Source organism: Hibiscus syriacus, unplaced genomic scaffold, assembly GCF_006381635.1.
Source record: "Hibiscus syriacus cultivar Baekdansim isolate YM2019G1 unplaced genomic scaffold, ASM638163v2 tig00111342_pilon, whole genome shotgun sequence".
Lineage (NCBI taxonomy): Eukaryota > Viridiplantae > Streptophyta > Magnoliopsida > Malvales > Malvaceae > Hibiscus > Hibiscus syriacus.
The window spans coordinates 855742-875890 of record NW_024063066.1 but is presented as its reverse complement, the minus strand read 5'-3'; the positions used below and the strand labels follow the sequence as shown (position 1 = coordinate 875890).

Below are 20149 nucleotides of genomic sequence, written 5' to 3'. Positions count from 1 at the left end.
TACTTAATGAAATATTTGTTCTCACATCATTAGGTTCGCCATTGAAGTAAGAACCCACTCAGAAAGTCCATGATATTGGGGCATTCTAACAATTTTGCACATTGAACAAACCAGAAAAAAACTTGGGAAAAAGGTGTGCCAGGCAAGTATCAGATGAAGAGTCAAAGATCACTGAAACTCTCAACTATATGACAAACTGATGACACGATAATCTTGAAATCATCTTTGGGTGACAATCCTAACACATAATTATGTCAGGTACAGAAAAAGTTGTAACAAGGATGCAAAAGTTTACATCAGAAAAAATGGTGTGTGAACTTTGTCCACACCCAAAAGAAAACAAGGGTGCTGTAACACTTCTCCAGGGAAAGTTCTGTACAACCAATTAATTTATATAGCAAAATAAAGAATTACATTCAAGTTCAATAAAAATAAGCTGAATATATGTTATTAGTAGTCCATCAGAGTAAGCAATAGAAAACTCAACATGAAGAGTGATATCAACCAAGAAAAATGTATAATTCCACAAAGAGGAGATTCAATAACAACCACATACCAGTGAAAATAGGAAAAAAAAGTCATTACTTGTATTATTAAAAAATTATACTAATGGCTAAAAGGTACCGCAGGAACAAAGTTTGCTAACAAAACATAGAAAAATAATCTACACCATATGTTTGCCAACCAGCACTACAACGACCAAAAAAGAAAAGAAAAAAAACATCTTAGAGGTGCAAATCAAGAGAAGTGGCTGTAAGAGCCCAGCTAATACATTCATCTAGCCAGAGTACATATAGTCTGCATTCAGGCAAGCAATCACCAGAACCACAAAAAGCATCTCCGTCCAACAAGCTGTCATAAACCTGAATCAAACACCCATTAACAACCCAATTCATCATTTTACATCATCAAGCAGAAAGGTCAAAAACTAATTGGAAACAATGTATTAAAGCAAATCTAGGGAAACAAAAACACACGCACATGCCCAATGTGCTTACTTGAAGGGATCACCTCAGATGTTTGTCCCTTGTCAAACTCAAAGTGCAAACAGAAACACACAGACCTTGCGGTAATCAGTCAACCAAATACATCTTCTATCTAATTAGCACCACAAAACATAAAAAAAAGGGAATCATACGACTCCACAGTGTTAAAAACTTTCCTCAAGAGAATTTGAAAACCAAAAAAAGCTAGATTTCATTTTAAAAAAGATGAAGATAATATATTTAGTTATAGTCAGACTAGCCAACAATTAAAACAAACAGAAAAAATGCATGCTAAACACCAGAAGCAAATAAGAAAAATGAACTACAATGCAAAAATGACACGTTTAAGGCAAGTTGAACTGTAGATAGTGACCAAATACAAGGCACCATATTGAGATTGATATCTACTCTTTTTGTCCTTGCATGCAATAAAATGAAATACACAATCATGGGCAATATTGATAATACAACCAAGTAAGACACTAAAAAAACTGCATACACATGAAAAAGGGACAGCAAACTCAAACACAAAAGAGAACTGCCACCATATCTGGGGAACTGATTACACAGATTGAATCTAATACAATCTCAATAGAAAATATTTGTTCCCTAACTGGTAGTACCATATCTGAAGAATGCTTATCAACACAACAATTCATTCAGTACATTCCAACAAGTAGTATAATCCACACACTGAAAATGGTTCTCTAGCCATGATTAGACTCGAGATAATAATATGCCTTCCAACACAAGGCAAATGGAAAATAAAGATATCAATATTCGGTAAGCCACAGGGGGAAATCTTAATGCCATACTAAAATAAGGAAATTTTAGCACAACCACTATTTAGGAGAAAATAAATACAAAAGTTGTAATAAACAGGTGGAGTATGAAAGAAGTTCAGTAACTAGAGGAAATCATAATTTTCTTGATTGCATACAGGAATATTAAAATGGAAATATAATGACATTTATATCCTTCATTTTGAATGTTTACAACAGTCTTTTGGATAATTTCACTAACCAGCAGGAATCAATTGACCCGTAATAAAAAACTCAATCAAAAGCTTCTAGCATAGATATTAACCACCAGCAGTACAATACAGGCATATCATTCTCAAAAAAGATTCGGACATAAAAATGAAATAATAAGGCTAATGTTCAACACTAAGCCATTTAAAAACACAACAAAATTTGACCACATATATTATATTCTACAAAAGCAAAGTAAAACTGCATGTAGACAACTATACAAGCATATTAGCACGCAAGCAACACATTCTTACGGAACAAAGCAGGTAAAAAACCAAAACTTTTGAAGCAATTACACACAAGGAATAATACCCACGATAAGCACATCAGCAAACACAAACACAAAAATTAACTCGATCTAAATTATCAGCTGAGTCAAAAACACATAAAACATGAATTTAAAGAATGGTAAATCATGGAAAACAACCTCAGTAGAAAGGTGGCCCACTGGGATACATAGCACCGGGTGGAACTCTTGGAGCAGGGGATGCCCCAGCTCCTTGGTGAAGCTGATTAGGGAATGCACCTGCGGAAGACAAGCTATAATGAGCAGCCTCTGGATAACCACCAGTCGGCATCCCAACAGAACTATTCGGCAATCTATACAATGAAGATCCTCCAGCTGCAGCAGGCAACGCACCCCCTGCGCCAGCACCAGCAGTACTCAACCCACCATAGCCGGTTGAACCTGTTCCAGCATAGCCAGCTGGACCTGGACCACCGTACCCAGCATAGGGACCACCAAGTCCAGATCCATAACCACCACCAGCAACTCCGTTTCCACTCAAAGCCCCCACTCCAACTCCTGATGAATTCAAGGGATGAGGATGACCCATTGGACCGGGCGGCCCTTGCAGTCCACCTGAAAACCCACCATAACCACCCGGTCCGCCAGGCCCACCGTATCCTCCACCAGGTCCTCCCATTCCCATCTCTGCATTAACCGGAGCTGCACCTCCACTTTGCACCATCCCATCTTGTCCTTGCTTCCCTTTTTTCCCTTCAATAGCCAGCTTACAATTCATTAGTCTCCCATCAATGTTCTTCACCGGCTCCACTAACGCTGCCTGAGCCCCTTCTGCAGTCTTATAAACAAAAAGAGTAAATCCCCTTGATTTCCCCGTCTGCTTATCGAAACCCAAAGGCCCCTCTTCTATTTCCCCATACTGAGCAAAATGACCCAATAACTTATCCGCCGGCATATCATACGGTACATTGGCTACATAAATCTTCCTCATATGAACATCCACCGGGTTACTATTCATCCCCGAATTACCCCCCGCCGCCAGCTGTGTCACCGTAACCCTTCCGTCAATTTTCTTACTAGGTTCTTTAAGAGCAAGAAAAGCACCATCAACATGCTTAAACGTAATAAACCCATACCCTTTCGATTTCCCGGTAGTCTTGTCGAGGATAACAACCGCTTCTTCGAGTTCCCCATAGACAGAAAAGTGCGAACGAAGGCCGTCAGTTGTGGTATCCCAACCCAACCCACGGATGAAGAGCTTCCGTTGAGATGGGTCCTGGTCGGCGATAGATCGGACGGCAGATAGAACGTCGACGTGGCGACAGACGGCTTCTTGAAGGATGTCCAGGAGCTGCTCGAGGGTGAAGCGCTCGATTAGTTTGCGGCCATCTTGTGGGGTAAGTTTGATGATTGGATCAGGTTCTGTTATGGCTGAAACTGCACCGTTTTCATCAAGCTTGCGCTTTTTGATCGGATCCATGAATTGCATCTTTGAGGATTCTTCGCCTTTAAAACCCTAACCCTAGGAAACTCGCAAAAGAAAACAGGCACCGACTTTCGACTTGATATTGAAGATAAAAGAGAAGGAGAATTGTACGTGTGTTTTGTTTTTATAGCCTTGGGGACCTCGCGGTTTTTATGTCTGAACTTGTAAGCCGGTTTGGTTTTGGGCCAACAAATTTTTGTTTTGAAATTTGGGCTCAGCTGAGAATAAAACAGAATATTTTAGGTTTAATGCCCAAATAAGTGCCCAAATTATACTTTTTGTGTCAAATAAGTACTTACATTTTTTTGTCCATCTAGGTGCTTAACGTTACAAACGTTAGCACTTTAGGTGTTGGACCATCAACAGAGTTAGTTTTTCGTTAAGTGACATGTTTCACAACCTGGTAATTTTAAAATTTTAATATAAAATTAAAAGATAAAATAAAATTATATATTTTTAAAAAAGAAAACACATAAATTTTGAAATAGCCCCTAATCTTTGAAAACATTCATTTCAACCCCTAAACCCATGACGACAGCCACCCTTTGCCGCGAAGAAATTCCACCCGACCTCCCTTCCGCCGGCGACCAAAATCCTATGAAATCGTCACCGATTAACGATCGATCGATGATAAATTGACTTTTTAAATCCCACGAACCCTATGATGAAAATATCGATCTCACGTGATTCCATCAATGAATCAACGAAAACTACGATGACATATAACTAAGATGATGGCAAGGACTACTTCGGCAGTTATGGTCATGGTCGAAGAGGACGGCGACAGCAGATTAAAGTTAGGATTTTGGATTTTGGGGTTGTTTTATAATATAAGAAAAGTTAGGGTTTTATATAAATATAATAATATTTTTAATATTTAAAAAAATTAAAATTACTATGTAATGACATGTGTCACTTAACGAGAATAACTAATGTCGTTGATGGTTCGAGCACCTAAAAGGCTAACGTTTGTAACGTTAGACACTTATTTGACACAAAAGGTATAGTTTGGACACTTATTTGGACATTAAGCCAATATTTTATAAAAATGTTATGGGTAAAGTACACAAATGGTCCCCCGACTATAGTATATTACTTTATTAAGTCCCTCGATTATTAAAAGTTACAAAATGATCACTCAACTATTTATTATGTTACAAACTCGTCATTTTCCGCTAAAAATTGATGATATTCTAAGTTGAATGTTTACATGCCAATTGTGATATGATAAAATATGATCTAAGAATCTCAAACGACTATCATATTTCAATCATCATGTTAATGTTCAGCTTAGATAATCATCAATTTTTTAATGAAAAAAACGAGTTTAAAACATAATGAATAGCTAAGTGATAATTTTGTAACTTTTAATAGTCGAGGAACTCAACAAATCAACACTCTATAGTCGAAATACCATTTTGTAACTTTTAATAGTTGAGTGACTTAATAAAGTAGTATCCTATTGGCGGATAACACTTGACAAACTTCTAAAAGAGTCTGAAAGTAAAATTTGTAGATTATCTGACGGATAACACTTGCAAACTAGTAGATGATGAGATCAAGTTCTTTCCAAGGCCGTACATAAACATGTGTATAACCAATAGTGTTGGTAAGGTACATGTCAACATCTATGAGCTCCCCTCCTAGGAACGTCCATGTGATCGATGAAGTTCGTGCTCGGAAGCCGGTGCAACGTCCCGGAAAAAGCATGGTATCGGAATCCCTCGAAACATAAACTGTTCTATATCTGCTTGTAGCAGAATCTGATCCGTGGGACAAAAGGTATGCAGAGCAACAGGGCTCAAATGTGAAGGTTTTAGGCACATTGGACGCTTCGGAGCTGTACAAAATCTACAACATCGTCGACGTGTTTATGAACCCGACATCGGCGCCTCGAGGGCTCGATCTTACCCTGATCCTTCTAGCAATGCCTTGTCAGTTAGATAAACACTTCATTTAATATATCCACAACTTTCATGAAAATAAAGACTGTTATTGAAATAAAAGTTCCACATTTATCACAACTCGAGCATTAACAGGACTCTTACAATGCCTATCATTACAGCTCTCGGTTCTGTCTAGAGTCCTACAGGTTCAAGAGGCCTAAAATTTCCACTAAAAAGAACCGACACAACACCCTGCAATTCTCTGATCATCTACTTCAAAGCTGCTGCTGATGATTAAAAGTGATGCTGAGGATCCGGTCCTCCGGGCGAGATTCTCTCCGGGCTACCACTCAACATTCTTCTGTAATACCCGATTTTCGATAAATCGTAACCGAGTTTCTCCAACATAGTCATGCTATCGATCTTTCCAGCCACGGTCGGCTCACCGTAATCATAAGACCTTGATTCACAGCGCACCATCATAAGCATCAACACAATGATGATGAACAACAGCACCAGCCCAGAAATAGAAGCATTAGCCATGGAAAAAGTTTCAAACAAGAAGAAAACGAAGCTATATCAACAACAAACTTACCAATAAGCTTATATAGTGAAGGAGATCAACCTGGGAAGCAATGGGACAAGACTGAAATGACAATGATCATATAAGACATTGATGTAATGGAACATCGACGTATAATCGGATAAAACTAAACAGAAAATGGTTTTGTCCTTAACCCCACAAAACACAGCTGATTTTCTGCTTTCCTGACTCACCTCCATTAACGTTTTTAGACCAAAAAAAAAACAGCAACAACACGATGCTTTATTTTTCGACCCTTATTTGCTTAATTAGCGAATCATAATTAAACAGACAAAAGGGCCACTACTTTATTGGTGTGGCAACTCGGAAATCTTGTCGTTCTTGTTGTCCAGTGCTTATCTTGTATTATTATTATTACTGAGTTGACCCGAAAAGCTCAAGAGGACAATACAACCTTTAATCCTTAGCTCATACTTGTCTTGTCCAAAGACTTCATTTTTCTTCCAATTGAAGGGAAATGATTTTCGAAGTTGTCCTTATGCATGAATATGGAAAATATACCTTCTTTATATTTTGGACTTTTTCTTCCGATAAATATTTAAAGTTATTTTTTTTTGTCAAAACATGTATCTAAAGTATTATATGTCAAAATAGGTACCTAAACTATTCAAAAAAATTTCATCTAAATTCTAAAAAAGTTGACATATAACATTAATTAAAGAATACTTTAGGTACTTAGATGAAAAAATTGGATACTTTAAGTATCTATTTTAACTAAAAAGATAATTTTAAATACCTATTTTGACCAAAAAATAACTTTAAATATTTATTTTAACTAAGAAATACTTTAAATACTCCAATAAGATAATTTTAGGTATCTATTTTGACCAAAAAGATAATTTAGGGGTTGTTTGTTTACTTCAGAATGATTAAGCGTTGAATGATTCAAATCTTGAATGATTCAGAGGCTCTGTATGAATTAACTCTGAATGTGACATGCTGTTTTTAATGGCTCTGAATCATTCAGAATGTACTTATGTGCTGAATCAATCAGCACTGAATCATTCAGAGGCGCGAAACAAACGCGTTGAATGTTGAACGGTTCAACATTCAACGCTGAATGATTCCATTAAGAGGCAAACAAACAACCTCTTAGTCTTTGATTTTTTTTCCCTTCAATTCTTTCCTCATTTGAAGTCTTCTTTTGAGAAATTTTTTGTCACACACTCCTAAATCATTTGAAGTCTTTGATTTTTTTTATTTCTTCAATTCCTTATTTAATCCCTTAACATTATATAATTTTCATCATTAGGTCTGAAAAACAAGGGCTTGAGTAAAGAATTACTTGCCTAGAAGATATTGGATGGAATTTGGATAATGCAACTATACCATCATATCTTATCCACATGTGAAACCGACTACTGATTAAGACATCATATGTAGAATGTTACATGCATACATGTCCATATATGGTTTCTTCCATGACATCATCTTCCTCCCCTTCTAGTCATTCAGCTCATCTTTATGATCTGTATTCAACTACTATCATGTTCATAATTTGCCCCATGTTGGATGGGTCGGGTCGGGTCGGGTTTTTGGGTCACCCGACCCGACCCGAGAATAAAGGGTCCTCCACCCGTGACCCGACCCGATCCGAAGAAATTAAGGTTTCACCCGACCCGACCCGAATATATGACTTAGAAACCCGACCCGACCTGACCCGAAATAATTAAAAAAATATTTTTATTCAATAAAGATAGTGAATTAATTGAAAAAAATTATATATAGAGGGGTAATATTATAATTATCTCTAAATATATAGATAAAATTATATATATTTTTCGGGTCGAGTCAGGTCGGATTTTTTCACCCTAAACCCGACCCAACCCGAACAGTGCTTTAAAAAAAAAACCGACCCGACCCTACCTGAATCCGTATTTTAAAAAAAAAATCTGACCCGATCGAGTCGAGTCGGAACCTCGATTGGTTTTTGACTTGTTCCATCTTAGATTTCTTTAGTAGGATCCCGCTTGATTAACTTGTTGGATTGATGAATGTGATTGTGACATACATAGATAGATAGACATGAAACAGTATAGTATTAGCATATATCACATCATTTAATTATTATTTCTTTATTTATTTAAATATAAATTTTTAGATAAATATTTATCGAATGATTGATGATAGTTGTCACACACAATTGTTGTGGCATGATTTTTGCCTACAACGTGTAGTTGGAGACTATACATATAGGGATGACAGACGGGTACAATTTCATGGATTTAGCACCGTATTCGTTCTAATAGGAGCGGGAATATATATAAGTTTAGTAGATAGTGGGCGGGTATGGATGTAAAAAATCATACTTACTGTGGGTAGAGAGTGAGTAGGTGATGGATTTAGACCTTATCCGCTCTGCATCCGTCTGCCGGATATAAGTTTAGAGATAGTGGACGGATATGGATGTAAAAAGTCATACTTACTGTGGGTAGTGAGTGAGTAGGTGATGGATTTAGACCTTATCCGTTCTGCATCCGTCTGCCCCACATCTACTCACCCACTAATTACTCATCATATAAATTTGGATCATTATAAATTTAGGTATAATTTCAAAGACTATTATATAAATTTTAAGATTTTATAAGGCAGACTAGTAATTTTAAGATTTTATCATTCATACCCAATAGAGCACCTCTGACAAAAAAATTATGCATAAAAAAGGTAAAATTGCAGAGAATTTGATGCATAAATATATAGATTTATTGAAGTTCCAAGTCTGATACATCAATGGTACAAATGAACCAAATGATCTACACTGCAAGCAAGCAAAAAAAGTGTGGGAAATGAAATTTCTGACGTTTTTCTCTTCCTATGGTGTAAATCAACCGGTCGGTAACAAAATGTATGATCATCAATGATGATGAGGATCCGGTCCGCCCGGACTCGATCGGTTCGACTCGATCGGTATCCCGCCGTTTCTTCGAATGCTCGCTTGAATGGCTCCCACGGCTTCTTCGATCAATGCACGCTTGGATTCAACAATGTCTGCTTTAGGCTGCTCTTTACCTGCTGCAACATCTGCCAATGGTAACTGGTCCACGCCTGGAAATTGCTTATACCGTGATTCCTGTTCTGTTTTCGGATCGACACGAAACGGCCTAGTCCCGGAACTCGAAACCAAGAACAGAACATGCAGGGCAAGACAGAAGAGAACTTTGAAGCCAGCCATTGAGAGTATAAATCAGGTTGATATTTGCATTTCTAGGGGGTGCATGAAGAAGCTATATATAGACTTCATGGCCATCTTCTTCTTCTTTTCCAGATTATTTTAATCACCATCAAATGGAGCACCATTTGAATGGGAAGATAATCTTTTTATTTGAAGAAAAATTTCCAGTGCTCATGGCATTGACTTGTTCTTAAACCAACACCTGGGGATGATCAATGTGAGTCCAAGAAAGTATATATAAAGAAGATGAACATTGACCGACGTAGTTGCCAAAAGCATGTTCTTTTTTACCGACATGTTGATGATCGAACTAATGCCCCACTAATCCAAGTTTACTTTGTTTTTTTTAATCTATGGATATCCTCTTTTGGTTTGATCATCTTCTAGTCTCTACCATTTTGACAAAAAAGAAAATAAAGTGTTCCATGTCAGTAACCTTGGCATTTTGTATAATATAAAGAGTTTGACTCAGGATGAAAAATCGGGTAAAGAAAACAGAAAGAATACAAAAATTTTAACGAGGTTTAGTAATGTACTTACGTCTTCGGTGCCCTAGGCGGCGCTAGAATTTTTATTCAATATCTCATAGGTTTTGATTACATCTCCTTTTATAATAAATAAATCCTAGTACATATTTACAAAAATAACCATGTACTGTACCGCAGGTTTACCGGTATATTTATAAGCTATACCTAACAACTCAGTAATTCAGTATCTTTTTCCTCTTAATTTCCTCTTAATGATACAATGTTGATCCATTTTCTTTTTCATCTTTATTGATCAACGACGACACTAATTTTAATGTTGGTTGTCGGTCATCGGTTTCTTTATTGTCTTTTTTTTTTCAATTAGTCTGTCTGTATGACATGTTTTTTTGTTTTAATGGCACGTTTTCTTTTGTATTTTTGCACGTTTTTTCTGTGGTTTGATCGTTGTTTTTACTTATCTTATTTTAATGGTTGATTTGACATCGCCACAACAGATCAAGATGACGATTATTTATTATATTGTTGATCTTCTTTGTTTTGGACTCTCGGATTGGATTTGGATACCTATTATGTGTTCGTTGATAGTTTTTCACGTCGCTCGAGTCTTATTTATGGTTTGTGATGGTCTTTTAGTAGTTTAATTTTCTTTTGTAATTTGTTTACCAATACAATTAGATATGTTTATATCTATCTTTGATCAATTTTATTGATTAGGTTTTGATCTTTCCTTTCGTGGTCCTCGTGTGATCTTGAGTTAATAGTTTTGTTTCAATTATTACAGAAAAATATCATAACTATATTGATTAATTTACTATTATAATTATAAATTTTTTATCGTAATTAGAATGATTCCTATTTTGAATAAAACTAAAAAAACATACCGTTCTTTTCCGCAAATCTAATTCATATAAAAGTATATTTCTTTTATTAAAATCGAATTTTTAAAAATGGAAGTAATTAATAAATCATATTATGGTCTTAGATGTTGTTTCATTAGAAGGGGAAGGTGGAAATCGGAGATGGGGGCACGACTGGCCAATCACTCGACTGCCACGTCACGACCGTCGCAGTACATCGATGCGTGTGCTTGGATGATGTGGATATCGCTTCGTTTGACTTCCACGTCAACCCTTCAATTTATTTATACTTGCCATATAATGGGTTTGACCTTAATTAATTTACATTATTTAGTGCTTAGCATATGATCACCACTTTGACACTTTTTAAATACCAATGTTTATCCGAATTCCAAGTACTAATTAAGTTATATTTAGAGCCCGTAAACTTGACTCAAACCTAATTATCCGAATCGATTTATGATATAGAGTCGAATATGATTAGTAAATTTAACCCAAAACTTAGATCATACTTGAATCGAATCAAAACTTATTCAAATTTTAATTGGACCAATATTAACTTATATCCAATTTGATTTGAACCGAAAATAATACAAATCGAAATCAACTCAAACCGAAATCAACATGAACCAAAATAACCTAAACCAGAAGCAATAAAGGCATTATGAGGGACATAAAGAGGAAACCAAATGAGTCTTACCTAACCCACACTCTAATTTTTAACTGACCCTTATTCCCATATGTAATGGGTAGGGGAGGTAAGATAGTAGGTTGCCCTCAACGTCAAGTTGAGAGCAGCTTCCGTGGGAGACCTCTAAATTATGAAATATCTTTCGTGGGACTCGATCCCACGATCTCAATGTTAAGAACCTTGTGTTCTACCAACTTAGTTGGATGGTCATTTCAACCCACACCCTCATTCTTCCTTCTAATCTCCTACCAAGCCCTCTTCACCTGGAATCTCCCCAGATGCACCCAACACCCGTGCAACAGTCCACAAACTAGCCTGCCATTTCAAGTAATCCCCATAGCCTTCTCTGAAACCAACTACACAGCCTTGGAACAGGAGCCTCCATGAAAGACCTTCCTTTAAGGACAAATTCACCTGCCCATTGCACCCAAAGAGAATCTGTTTTAACGACCAGTGCCCAAACATGCTGAAGCATACAAGCAATATTCCAAGTATTCAACTCACGAAGCCCAAGACCTCATTCCTTTTTCAGTTTACATATCTAATCCCAGCTATAGCGAGCGCCTCGGGGTCCTATATCACTACCCTTCCAGAAAAAGCGCGAACATAATTGAGCAAATCTTCTAGTGACAGCCTTAGGGAGGATAAAATATCAACACCAATAAGCTTGGACATTGTACAAAACACTTTGAATCAACTATAACCGTCTCGCAAATGAAAGAAATCTAGCAATCCAGACACCTATTCGATCAGCAACCCTCTTCAAGAGCGGGGCACAGTCTTTCTCCGTGAGCCTCCTCGTGACCAGTGGAAATCCAAGATAACGGACAGGAAGCTGCCCAGCCTTGAAGCCAGTAGCATCACTGATTTTCTGGATAATTCTCGTAGCCACACCATCTACAAAAAATTCAGTTTTAAGGGAATTCAACAGAAGCCCAAAGCAATTGTAGAGCTCCTGCAGAACACGCATAATACCCACCGCCGAATCCATATTCCCCTTTGAAAAAACCAAAAATCATCCACAAAACTCAGATGAGTAATACCAAGCCTCTTACAGTTTGGATGATAACGAAAAACCCCCCGAGCAGCTGCTACATCCAACATCTTGGAAATGATATTCATAATTAGCAAAAAAAAAAAAAATATACAGAGACAGGGGATCCCCCTGTCTTACTCTCCGAGCACCCTTAAAATATCCTTTCAATCCTTCATTAATGACAATTGAATACCTCGAAGATCTAATATTCCCTCAAATCCAATCAACAAAATTTTTTAGAAAGCCATAAGCTTCAAGAACACACAAGATAGTATCCCAATGCACCGAGTCAAAAGCCTTCTATAGATCGACTTTTATAGCACACCTAGCTGACAAACACCTTCTACCATAACCCCTCACCAATTCTCAGCAAGCAAGACATTATCAGTAATACTTCTTCCCTTCGCAAAAACATATTGGCTCTTATATATATTCCCTAGCAACCACCTAGTCATCCTACCCTCTAAAATCTTTATAGTACACTTATAAAGCACCTGACAACAAGATATAGGCCTATAATCACGAACATTGCTCGGACTAGCTTTCTTAGGAACCAAGGTGATAGCAGTAGTATTGACACCCCTTAGAGGCTTCAATGTAAGAAAATAGTGAAGGACAGCCTGCACTACATCCTCACCAACAACACTCCAAGCCTTCTTATAGAAGCAGGATGTATATCCATTGGGCCCTGGTGCCTTGTCCCCATTTATCGAGAATATAGCAGAACACACTTCCTCTCTAGAAACACTCCTCCCCAAATCATCATGTGCCTCAGCAGTAAGACCATCTCTAAGTAGCTCCTTCATGAAACCAACAGAGGGAGCAACCACTGCTCCATCATTCTTCCCCAACAAATTCTGAAAAAAAAGACAATTTCAGTGGCAATAGGTTGCCTACCATCAATCCTATCCCCTTCAGCAGAAAACAAAACCCCTATAGAATCCCTGTTATTCTTAACTTTCAGCGTATTATGAAAAAAACCTTGAGTTTTGGTCCCCCTCCTTAAGCCAAAGGACCCTCGACTTTTGCCTCAACATACTTTCGCCGGCAGCTAACATATCCTTAAACTCCTTCAAAACTTGACCCTCCCTAATCCGATCCTCCCGAGAAGCCAGCCCCCCAAAAAATTAGCAACTGACATTCTTCCAACTTCATTCTCTTATCAGCTACATGACCCTGCAGTTCACTATAGTAAGTTTTATTCAGGTGCCTATGCACACCTTTTAAGCGCTTCAACTTTTGAAAAAGTGATCCTGAGGTTTACCTCGCACTTCCTCAGCCCAAGATTCAGCAGCCAAACTCAAGAATTCAAGATGATTAGTCCAATAGTTAAAAAAACAAATGGCTTAGGAGCTGAATCCCCTTATAGCCAAAGGTTTCCTCCCTATATCCATAACCACTTCAATCAACTCTCTTAGTTCTTCATGTTCACTGAGTTTCCCTCTCATCTCCTCTGGCAACAGAAACAAAAGACGGCCTAATTCCACGTCAAACTCGTCCTCCAAAGAAGATGAAGAGAAGGCTGGGGGTTTTATTGCATACCCAGAAATTCTTTTGATGAAAAAGTGAGGGAAAACTCGGTCTTTGTAGAGATTAACTGGGATTTGAAGAATAAAAACCGGGTCTTCGGTTTGCTGATTGAAGAGGGTGAGTAGTGAAACAGAGAGTGAGAGAACATTTGATTAAATCTTATTTAGGCCGGGGGGGGAACAGGGAGTGTTTCAAGCAGGGAACTTCTTTCCTATGAATTGTTGTTTCTGGTTTTGTTGGTAGGAATTTGAGGATGAAAATTATACCAACCACTAGTTTTTATCATCGAAAATCAAATTAGAAAATAGTACAAAGTATAATTCCATTTTAACACGTAAATTATATACTTTGGTGAGACAATATGTTCTATTGAATTATATTTTCTTATGTTATAATTGAAAGTTTAGGTATGGTTTTGAAAAAGATTGAAAGTTTAAGTATAAAACGGATCAAAATTAATAGTTTAAGTATAGTTTTAAAGACTATCAACCATTTAACATTTGACAACGAATGGTCAAATACTCTATGCTCGTTAATACTCGAATCTCAATCATCTAAGAATAACTATCATTTTTTAACCATAGAAGTAGCTTGGTTCGTTCGATAACTCATTTATTCTTATCACTAAATTATAATGAATTTTTTGGTATAAAAATGAATGTAGGGGGGGATTTCTAATCTCAACGTTTTTCCATAGCAAGAATTTAGAAAGAGCTCAAGAGATAATCCCCAATCATCAATGAGAATGGAGAGGTATAATGTCATTCATGAAAATTGGGCCTCACTTAGAGGCCCATTTTATTTATTAAGATTGGGCCTCGGCCCAAACTCGAGTTGATCAGAGCAAGCTTCTTCACCATGAAATTAAGATTGATGCAAAAGGTCATTTTCACCTTTGAAAACAAAAGAGACAAGCCATTGATCTACAATGTTGGTTTTCCTACATGATTTCCATGTTGCATAAAAAAACAAGGGCCTTTCTCAACTCTAAACATGTAGATATTAATGTTAATCATTTCCTTGCTTTTCAAACAGGTTTATTTTAATGTTTAATAATAATAATAATAATAATACGAGTGGATGTGCATGGTCGGTGATGACGTGGACATGCACTGATTAGAGAGTGGTTGATAATTTCCATTTGTTTCAGAATTTTTCTGTCCCAATATAAAAGGGACCGAAAGCAATATTGAGAAAATCCGGTTCGATAAGCCCTCGCATCACTCGTAGTAGGCAAATGGTTTCATGTAGGGGCGTTTGAAAGAAATTATTTCCTATAGACTGCGCGACCGCACAAGGCCCTTAAAAAAGCTCTCAAAAAGTATATATATAGTGGCGTTTTTCTAAAAAACGTCACTATAGATGGATTTATTGTGACGTTTTTTTTAAAAAACGTCACTATTATTACGGTTTTATTGATAAAACGCCATTATAGATGGATCTATCGCGGCATTTTTCAAAAAAACGCCACTATTATTGCCCCGAAATTGAATATATCTAGAAAATAGGGGCCCCTTCATAAGAATTTGTACAGGACCCCCGAAAACCCAGCCATGGCCCTGCCTATAGTATCTCGTAGGAATTATTTTCTTAGATAAAGTAAATGTTATAGTGTTAGAGAAGACACCGGAAACACAATACGTAAAAGAAAGTAAGAGACGTATTGTAATCTTCACGTTTTCCCAAAGACACGTGTTGTTCTTGACATCCTTCGATGAGTACTATAGCATTTACCCTATCTCTGACAATAATTTCTACGATACTTTATACGAATCAATAATTTTTTCACCTCCTCGTAAGAAAAAGTTTACCCTCATACATGTGTTTATGTATATTGTTTATTTAAAGGTCCAACTCGATTCGATTTCAACGTTGATGTCAATGTGAATACAAAACATCAAAGAATCTGGGGGGGGGGGGAATTGACAGGGGAAACAAGCTGCTGCTTTATTCCAAGCCAAGAAAACATATCATGTATATATCATCTTTATAAAAGCAGCAAAACTAGAGAAAGTAATATGGTATTTATGGGGACATGATTTTTCACATCATTTTCAATGAAAAATATTGCATCCATGTGAGCTGTGGATTCCAGGTTGTGAATGTGGGTTATAACAATAGTTCCATTTTTTGATATATAAAAGTGTAAATTGCACATTTAGTACCTAAACATTCAATTTTTTCAAAACTATACTTAAAGTTTAGTTTTTTCCCGTTCAAAGTTTAGCATTAAGTTTTGGAAAAAAAAAAGAAAGTTTAGGTACTGAAATTGATCATAATTTTTAGTTTGGGTACTAAACGCGTTAAGTTTGTAACAACGGGCAGGGATTTAAATAGTTGTTCGCGGGCGCTATCGGTAGCAACGCCTTCCACGACCGTTATTATATGGTTGTGATACCCGCAATCCCCTCAATAGCGCCCGCCATGTCCGCAATCGCGACAAACGCGATGCGACCGGAAACGTGACTGCGTCTGCTATTTGAATCCCTGACAACGAGTACTAAAATAAAATAAAAATTAAACTTAGGGTATGGTTTTGAAAAATATTGAAAGTTCAGGTACTAAAACAGACCAAAACTAATAGTTTAGATACTAAACGCATAATTTGCCCTATAAAAAAGAGTATTAGGGTTTGTACAAATTTGATGCGTGAAATGGGTATTTTATGTCATTGTCCCACAGCACATGAAAATGACCAAGCACCATTGATAGGAGTGCATACCCTTATTTTGAAGAAACTCTCACCATCAAAATTAAAGTTGGATCGTTGAATTTCCATCATTTCATTTCACTTCACCCCCTTCACATTACCATACAATTCTTTACTAACTAAGACTCCATTTTTTTTTCTTACTCGAACTCATATCGTTCAATAACATAGAATAATATAGCTCGGCCTAAAGGTTTCATTAACAGAGAGTGTGATTAACATATGTTGATAGTTTGAGATGAAATTGGAATATTCAAAAGTTTGATTTAATTGAGAATGAGAGTCATAGTTTAGGGATGAAATTATAATATTCAAAAGTTTGAGACTAGTTTAAAATTAGAGTCATAGTTTAGGGATAACATTGAAATACTAAAATGTCTAAAGATCAATTTAAAATGAGAGTCGTAGTTTGAAGATGTATGATCCAATTAACTTAATAAATATGTATGATTAAATTATATTTAGTTTCACCTAATTTGCAAGAACAAATAAAATGGGTAAACTATACATTTAGTACTTAAAATATTAGTTTGGTCCATTTTAGTACCTAAATTTTCATTTTTTTTAAATAATACTTAATGTTTAGTTTTTGTTTTATTTAATACCCATAATTAAAAACTTAACGCGTTTAGTATCTAAACTATCAGTTTTGATCTGTTTTAGTACCTAAACTTTCAACTTTTTCAAAAATTAATGTTAAATTTTGAACATGGATACTAAAATGAAACAAAAACTAAACTTCAGGTCTAGTTTTAAAAAATAAAAATATAAGTACTAAAACTAACCAAAATTTATAGTTTAAGTACTAAACGCATAATTTACCCAAAAATTTACCAATAAAATTGGTGTTGATGAAAGCTGTGTTGACATTAAAGGTAGGGTTCGAGTTAATACTTCGACTTCAATGCCATGTGAGATTGTGAAGTTGTGAGTTTTCACTGCAACAGTGGCAACGACCAAACAATGAGATAAAAGGTTTTTTTTTGGATTAATTGCACAAAATGTCCTGAATGTATGGTGCAGATTTGAAATCAATCTTTAAATTTTAAAATATGTCATTTGAATCCTTAAAGTATCAATATTAATTAAGTTATTTTATCTATATTATATTAGTCCAGGCATTAAATGTAAGTTCAAATATGAAATATAAAATATTTAAAACATGTTAATCAAAGTGTAAATACACATGCACCAAATATCTATTGTGGGAACATTTGATGAAATTAACAGGTCACTTTTGTTCTTTGGTATGTTTTATTTTGGCCACTGATTTAAAAAAATTACATTTTAATCATTTAATCGGTAACTACCGTTAATTTAGAATGTTGGTCATAATTTGGGAACATTCGATTAAATTAACCTTTTTCTTTTTCAGTTTTTTTATTAATATGAGATATGTACAATGCAGTACATGTTCAATGATAACTCTTAACCATTTGAACTGAACGATTGCATCCCTAAATTTGTTGACACTTGAGATTTAGACCTCAAAAAATAAAATCAATTCATTTACCACGGAGCTGGTTTCGATCGAGTTTAGGGTTTCCCACAGAGAGGGGCATGCTCAGACAAGTGTGTAATTCCAAGGTTGAAGATGACGTGCATTGATTGCACCATAAATCAAAGGGGGCATGATGCTAAACGTAGATGTACTTGGTTGTCGATTGCACACGAATTTCGTCCAACAGATGTACACACTGCGGTAAAGTATTTGCAATGGCACCTATTCCAATTAGGCTTTTTGCTCGTGGGACCCCCACTCCTTTTAATTTTTAATTAAAAAAAAGTAACTTTTTGAAATTAATTAGATTAGGCAAACTTTGGTTAAAAGCCCTTGCAGATTGGCATAAATGAACTAACTGCTGGAATTAGGCAAAAACATGTATATATCATTTAAGGGTAAAGTACACAAATGATCCCTGATTATAGAATATTATTTTATTAAATTCTCAGACTATTAAAAGTTATATGATCTCTGACTATATATGTTATTTTATTAGGTCTATCGACTATTAAAAGTTACGAAATGTTTACTCGACTATTCGTTATGTTCCACACTCATCATTTTTCGTTAAAATTTGACAGTTGTCTAAGTTTGGCGTTAACATGATAATTGGGATATGATAGTTGTTTGAGATTCTATAATAATTTTTTATCATATAACAGTCAGCAAATTAACGTTCAACTCAGAATATCATCAAAATTTTAATAAAAATGACGAGTTTGGAACATAATGAATAGTCGGTAACCATTTTGTAACTTTTAATAGTCGAGAGACTCGACAAAGTAACACTCTATAGTCGGTGGATCATTTTATAATTTTTAATAGTCAATAAATTTAATAATGCAATATCATATGGCCAAGAGACCATTTGTGTACTTTACTCATCATTTAACTATACAGAGGGAAGTTGGGATGGATCGAGAGGGTAAATAAGAGATAGTTTTTTTAATTTTAAATTTGTATATAATTTGAGTGCTTTTATATCTTTATTAATAATTTATTTTCATTTTTCACAATTTTATAATTTTATCTCATAACATAAAATTATGACTATATTCATAGTAGAAGTCTTGGATTCGAAAATTTTAAATTATAGTGTTAGAAATTAAAATGGAGTAAATTATAAGTTTCTTTATTGATTTCTTTCACTTTGTTTGGATCAATAAAGTTTAGAAAAATCTCATTTTGTTCACTTATCTTTTAATCTATTCATGTTTTGGTCACTACTCCAAAAATTTCTTCATTATTTTTTGTGAAAAAACTCTTAGTTTTGATTTTCTTTTGATTTATCCACGATGAAACATCTTCTTCTAAATCTCAACGATCGAGAGGTGGAGAAAGAGAAAGTGGGTGGTATATCTCGATTTCGTATTAATCGGAAGATTGATATTATAAATCAACGTGATTTGGAATTTTATGTGTTTTAAATTTAAGGTTGAGTATTTACGAATTTTAAAGTGATTTAAGTAAAATATAATGTGAAAAAAATAATAAGAAAAGTTTGTTGATATCTCGATTGATCAAAGAATACATAAGAGAACGATAATTACAACAATTATGTAACAATGATGGAATCGTATGTCAATAAAAAGTAGTATACATCAGCACACATGATTGCCATACAACTATTTCGTTTATAATTTAACACTAGAGTGACCAAAATAAGAATATATCAAAAGTTTAATGAATTTAACTAAAATAAGATAGAAGAATGTCTAGCGCTTAAATTTATAATTTACCATTTTAGAAGATATGGTATTTTTTAAAAAAAAATTATTGATATTTTGGTCTCGGATCACGAGCCTGCACGGTAATATGGGAAGACAGGACACCTTCATTTCAGCTTCCAGTTCCATGGCTTCATTGCAGCGAGAGCTACTTTTCACGCTCACGGCACGATCCATGAAAACAGAACAATAGA

At 35.5% G+C, this 20149-nt stretch overlaps 1 protein-coding gene across 1 annotated transcript; it reads right to left on the bottom strand.

Annotated features, from left to right (window-relative positions):
* Positions 1–421: 421 nt before the first annotated feature.
* Positions 422–3876, bottom strand: LOC120159144 (UBP1-associated protein 2C-like). Its single transcript, XM_039169795.1, has 2 exons — positions 2445–3876; positions 422–863 (listed from the first exon to the last, which is right to left on the bottom strand). Exon 1 carries the CDS (start codon positions 3751–3753, stop codon positions 2446–2448), a length of 1308 nt encoding a protein of 435 aa, XP_039025726.1. The 5' UTR covers positions 3754–3876; the 3' UTR covers positions 422–863; position 2445.
* Between the last annotated feature and the right edge of the window lie 16273 nt (positions 3877–20149).

What these genes read in the sequence shown, in the direction of transcription:
- LOC120159144 (XM_039169795.1), bottom strand. Translation starts at nt 3,753, where the DNA reads ATGCAATTCATGGATCCGATCAAAAAGCGCAAGCTTGATGAAAACGGT.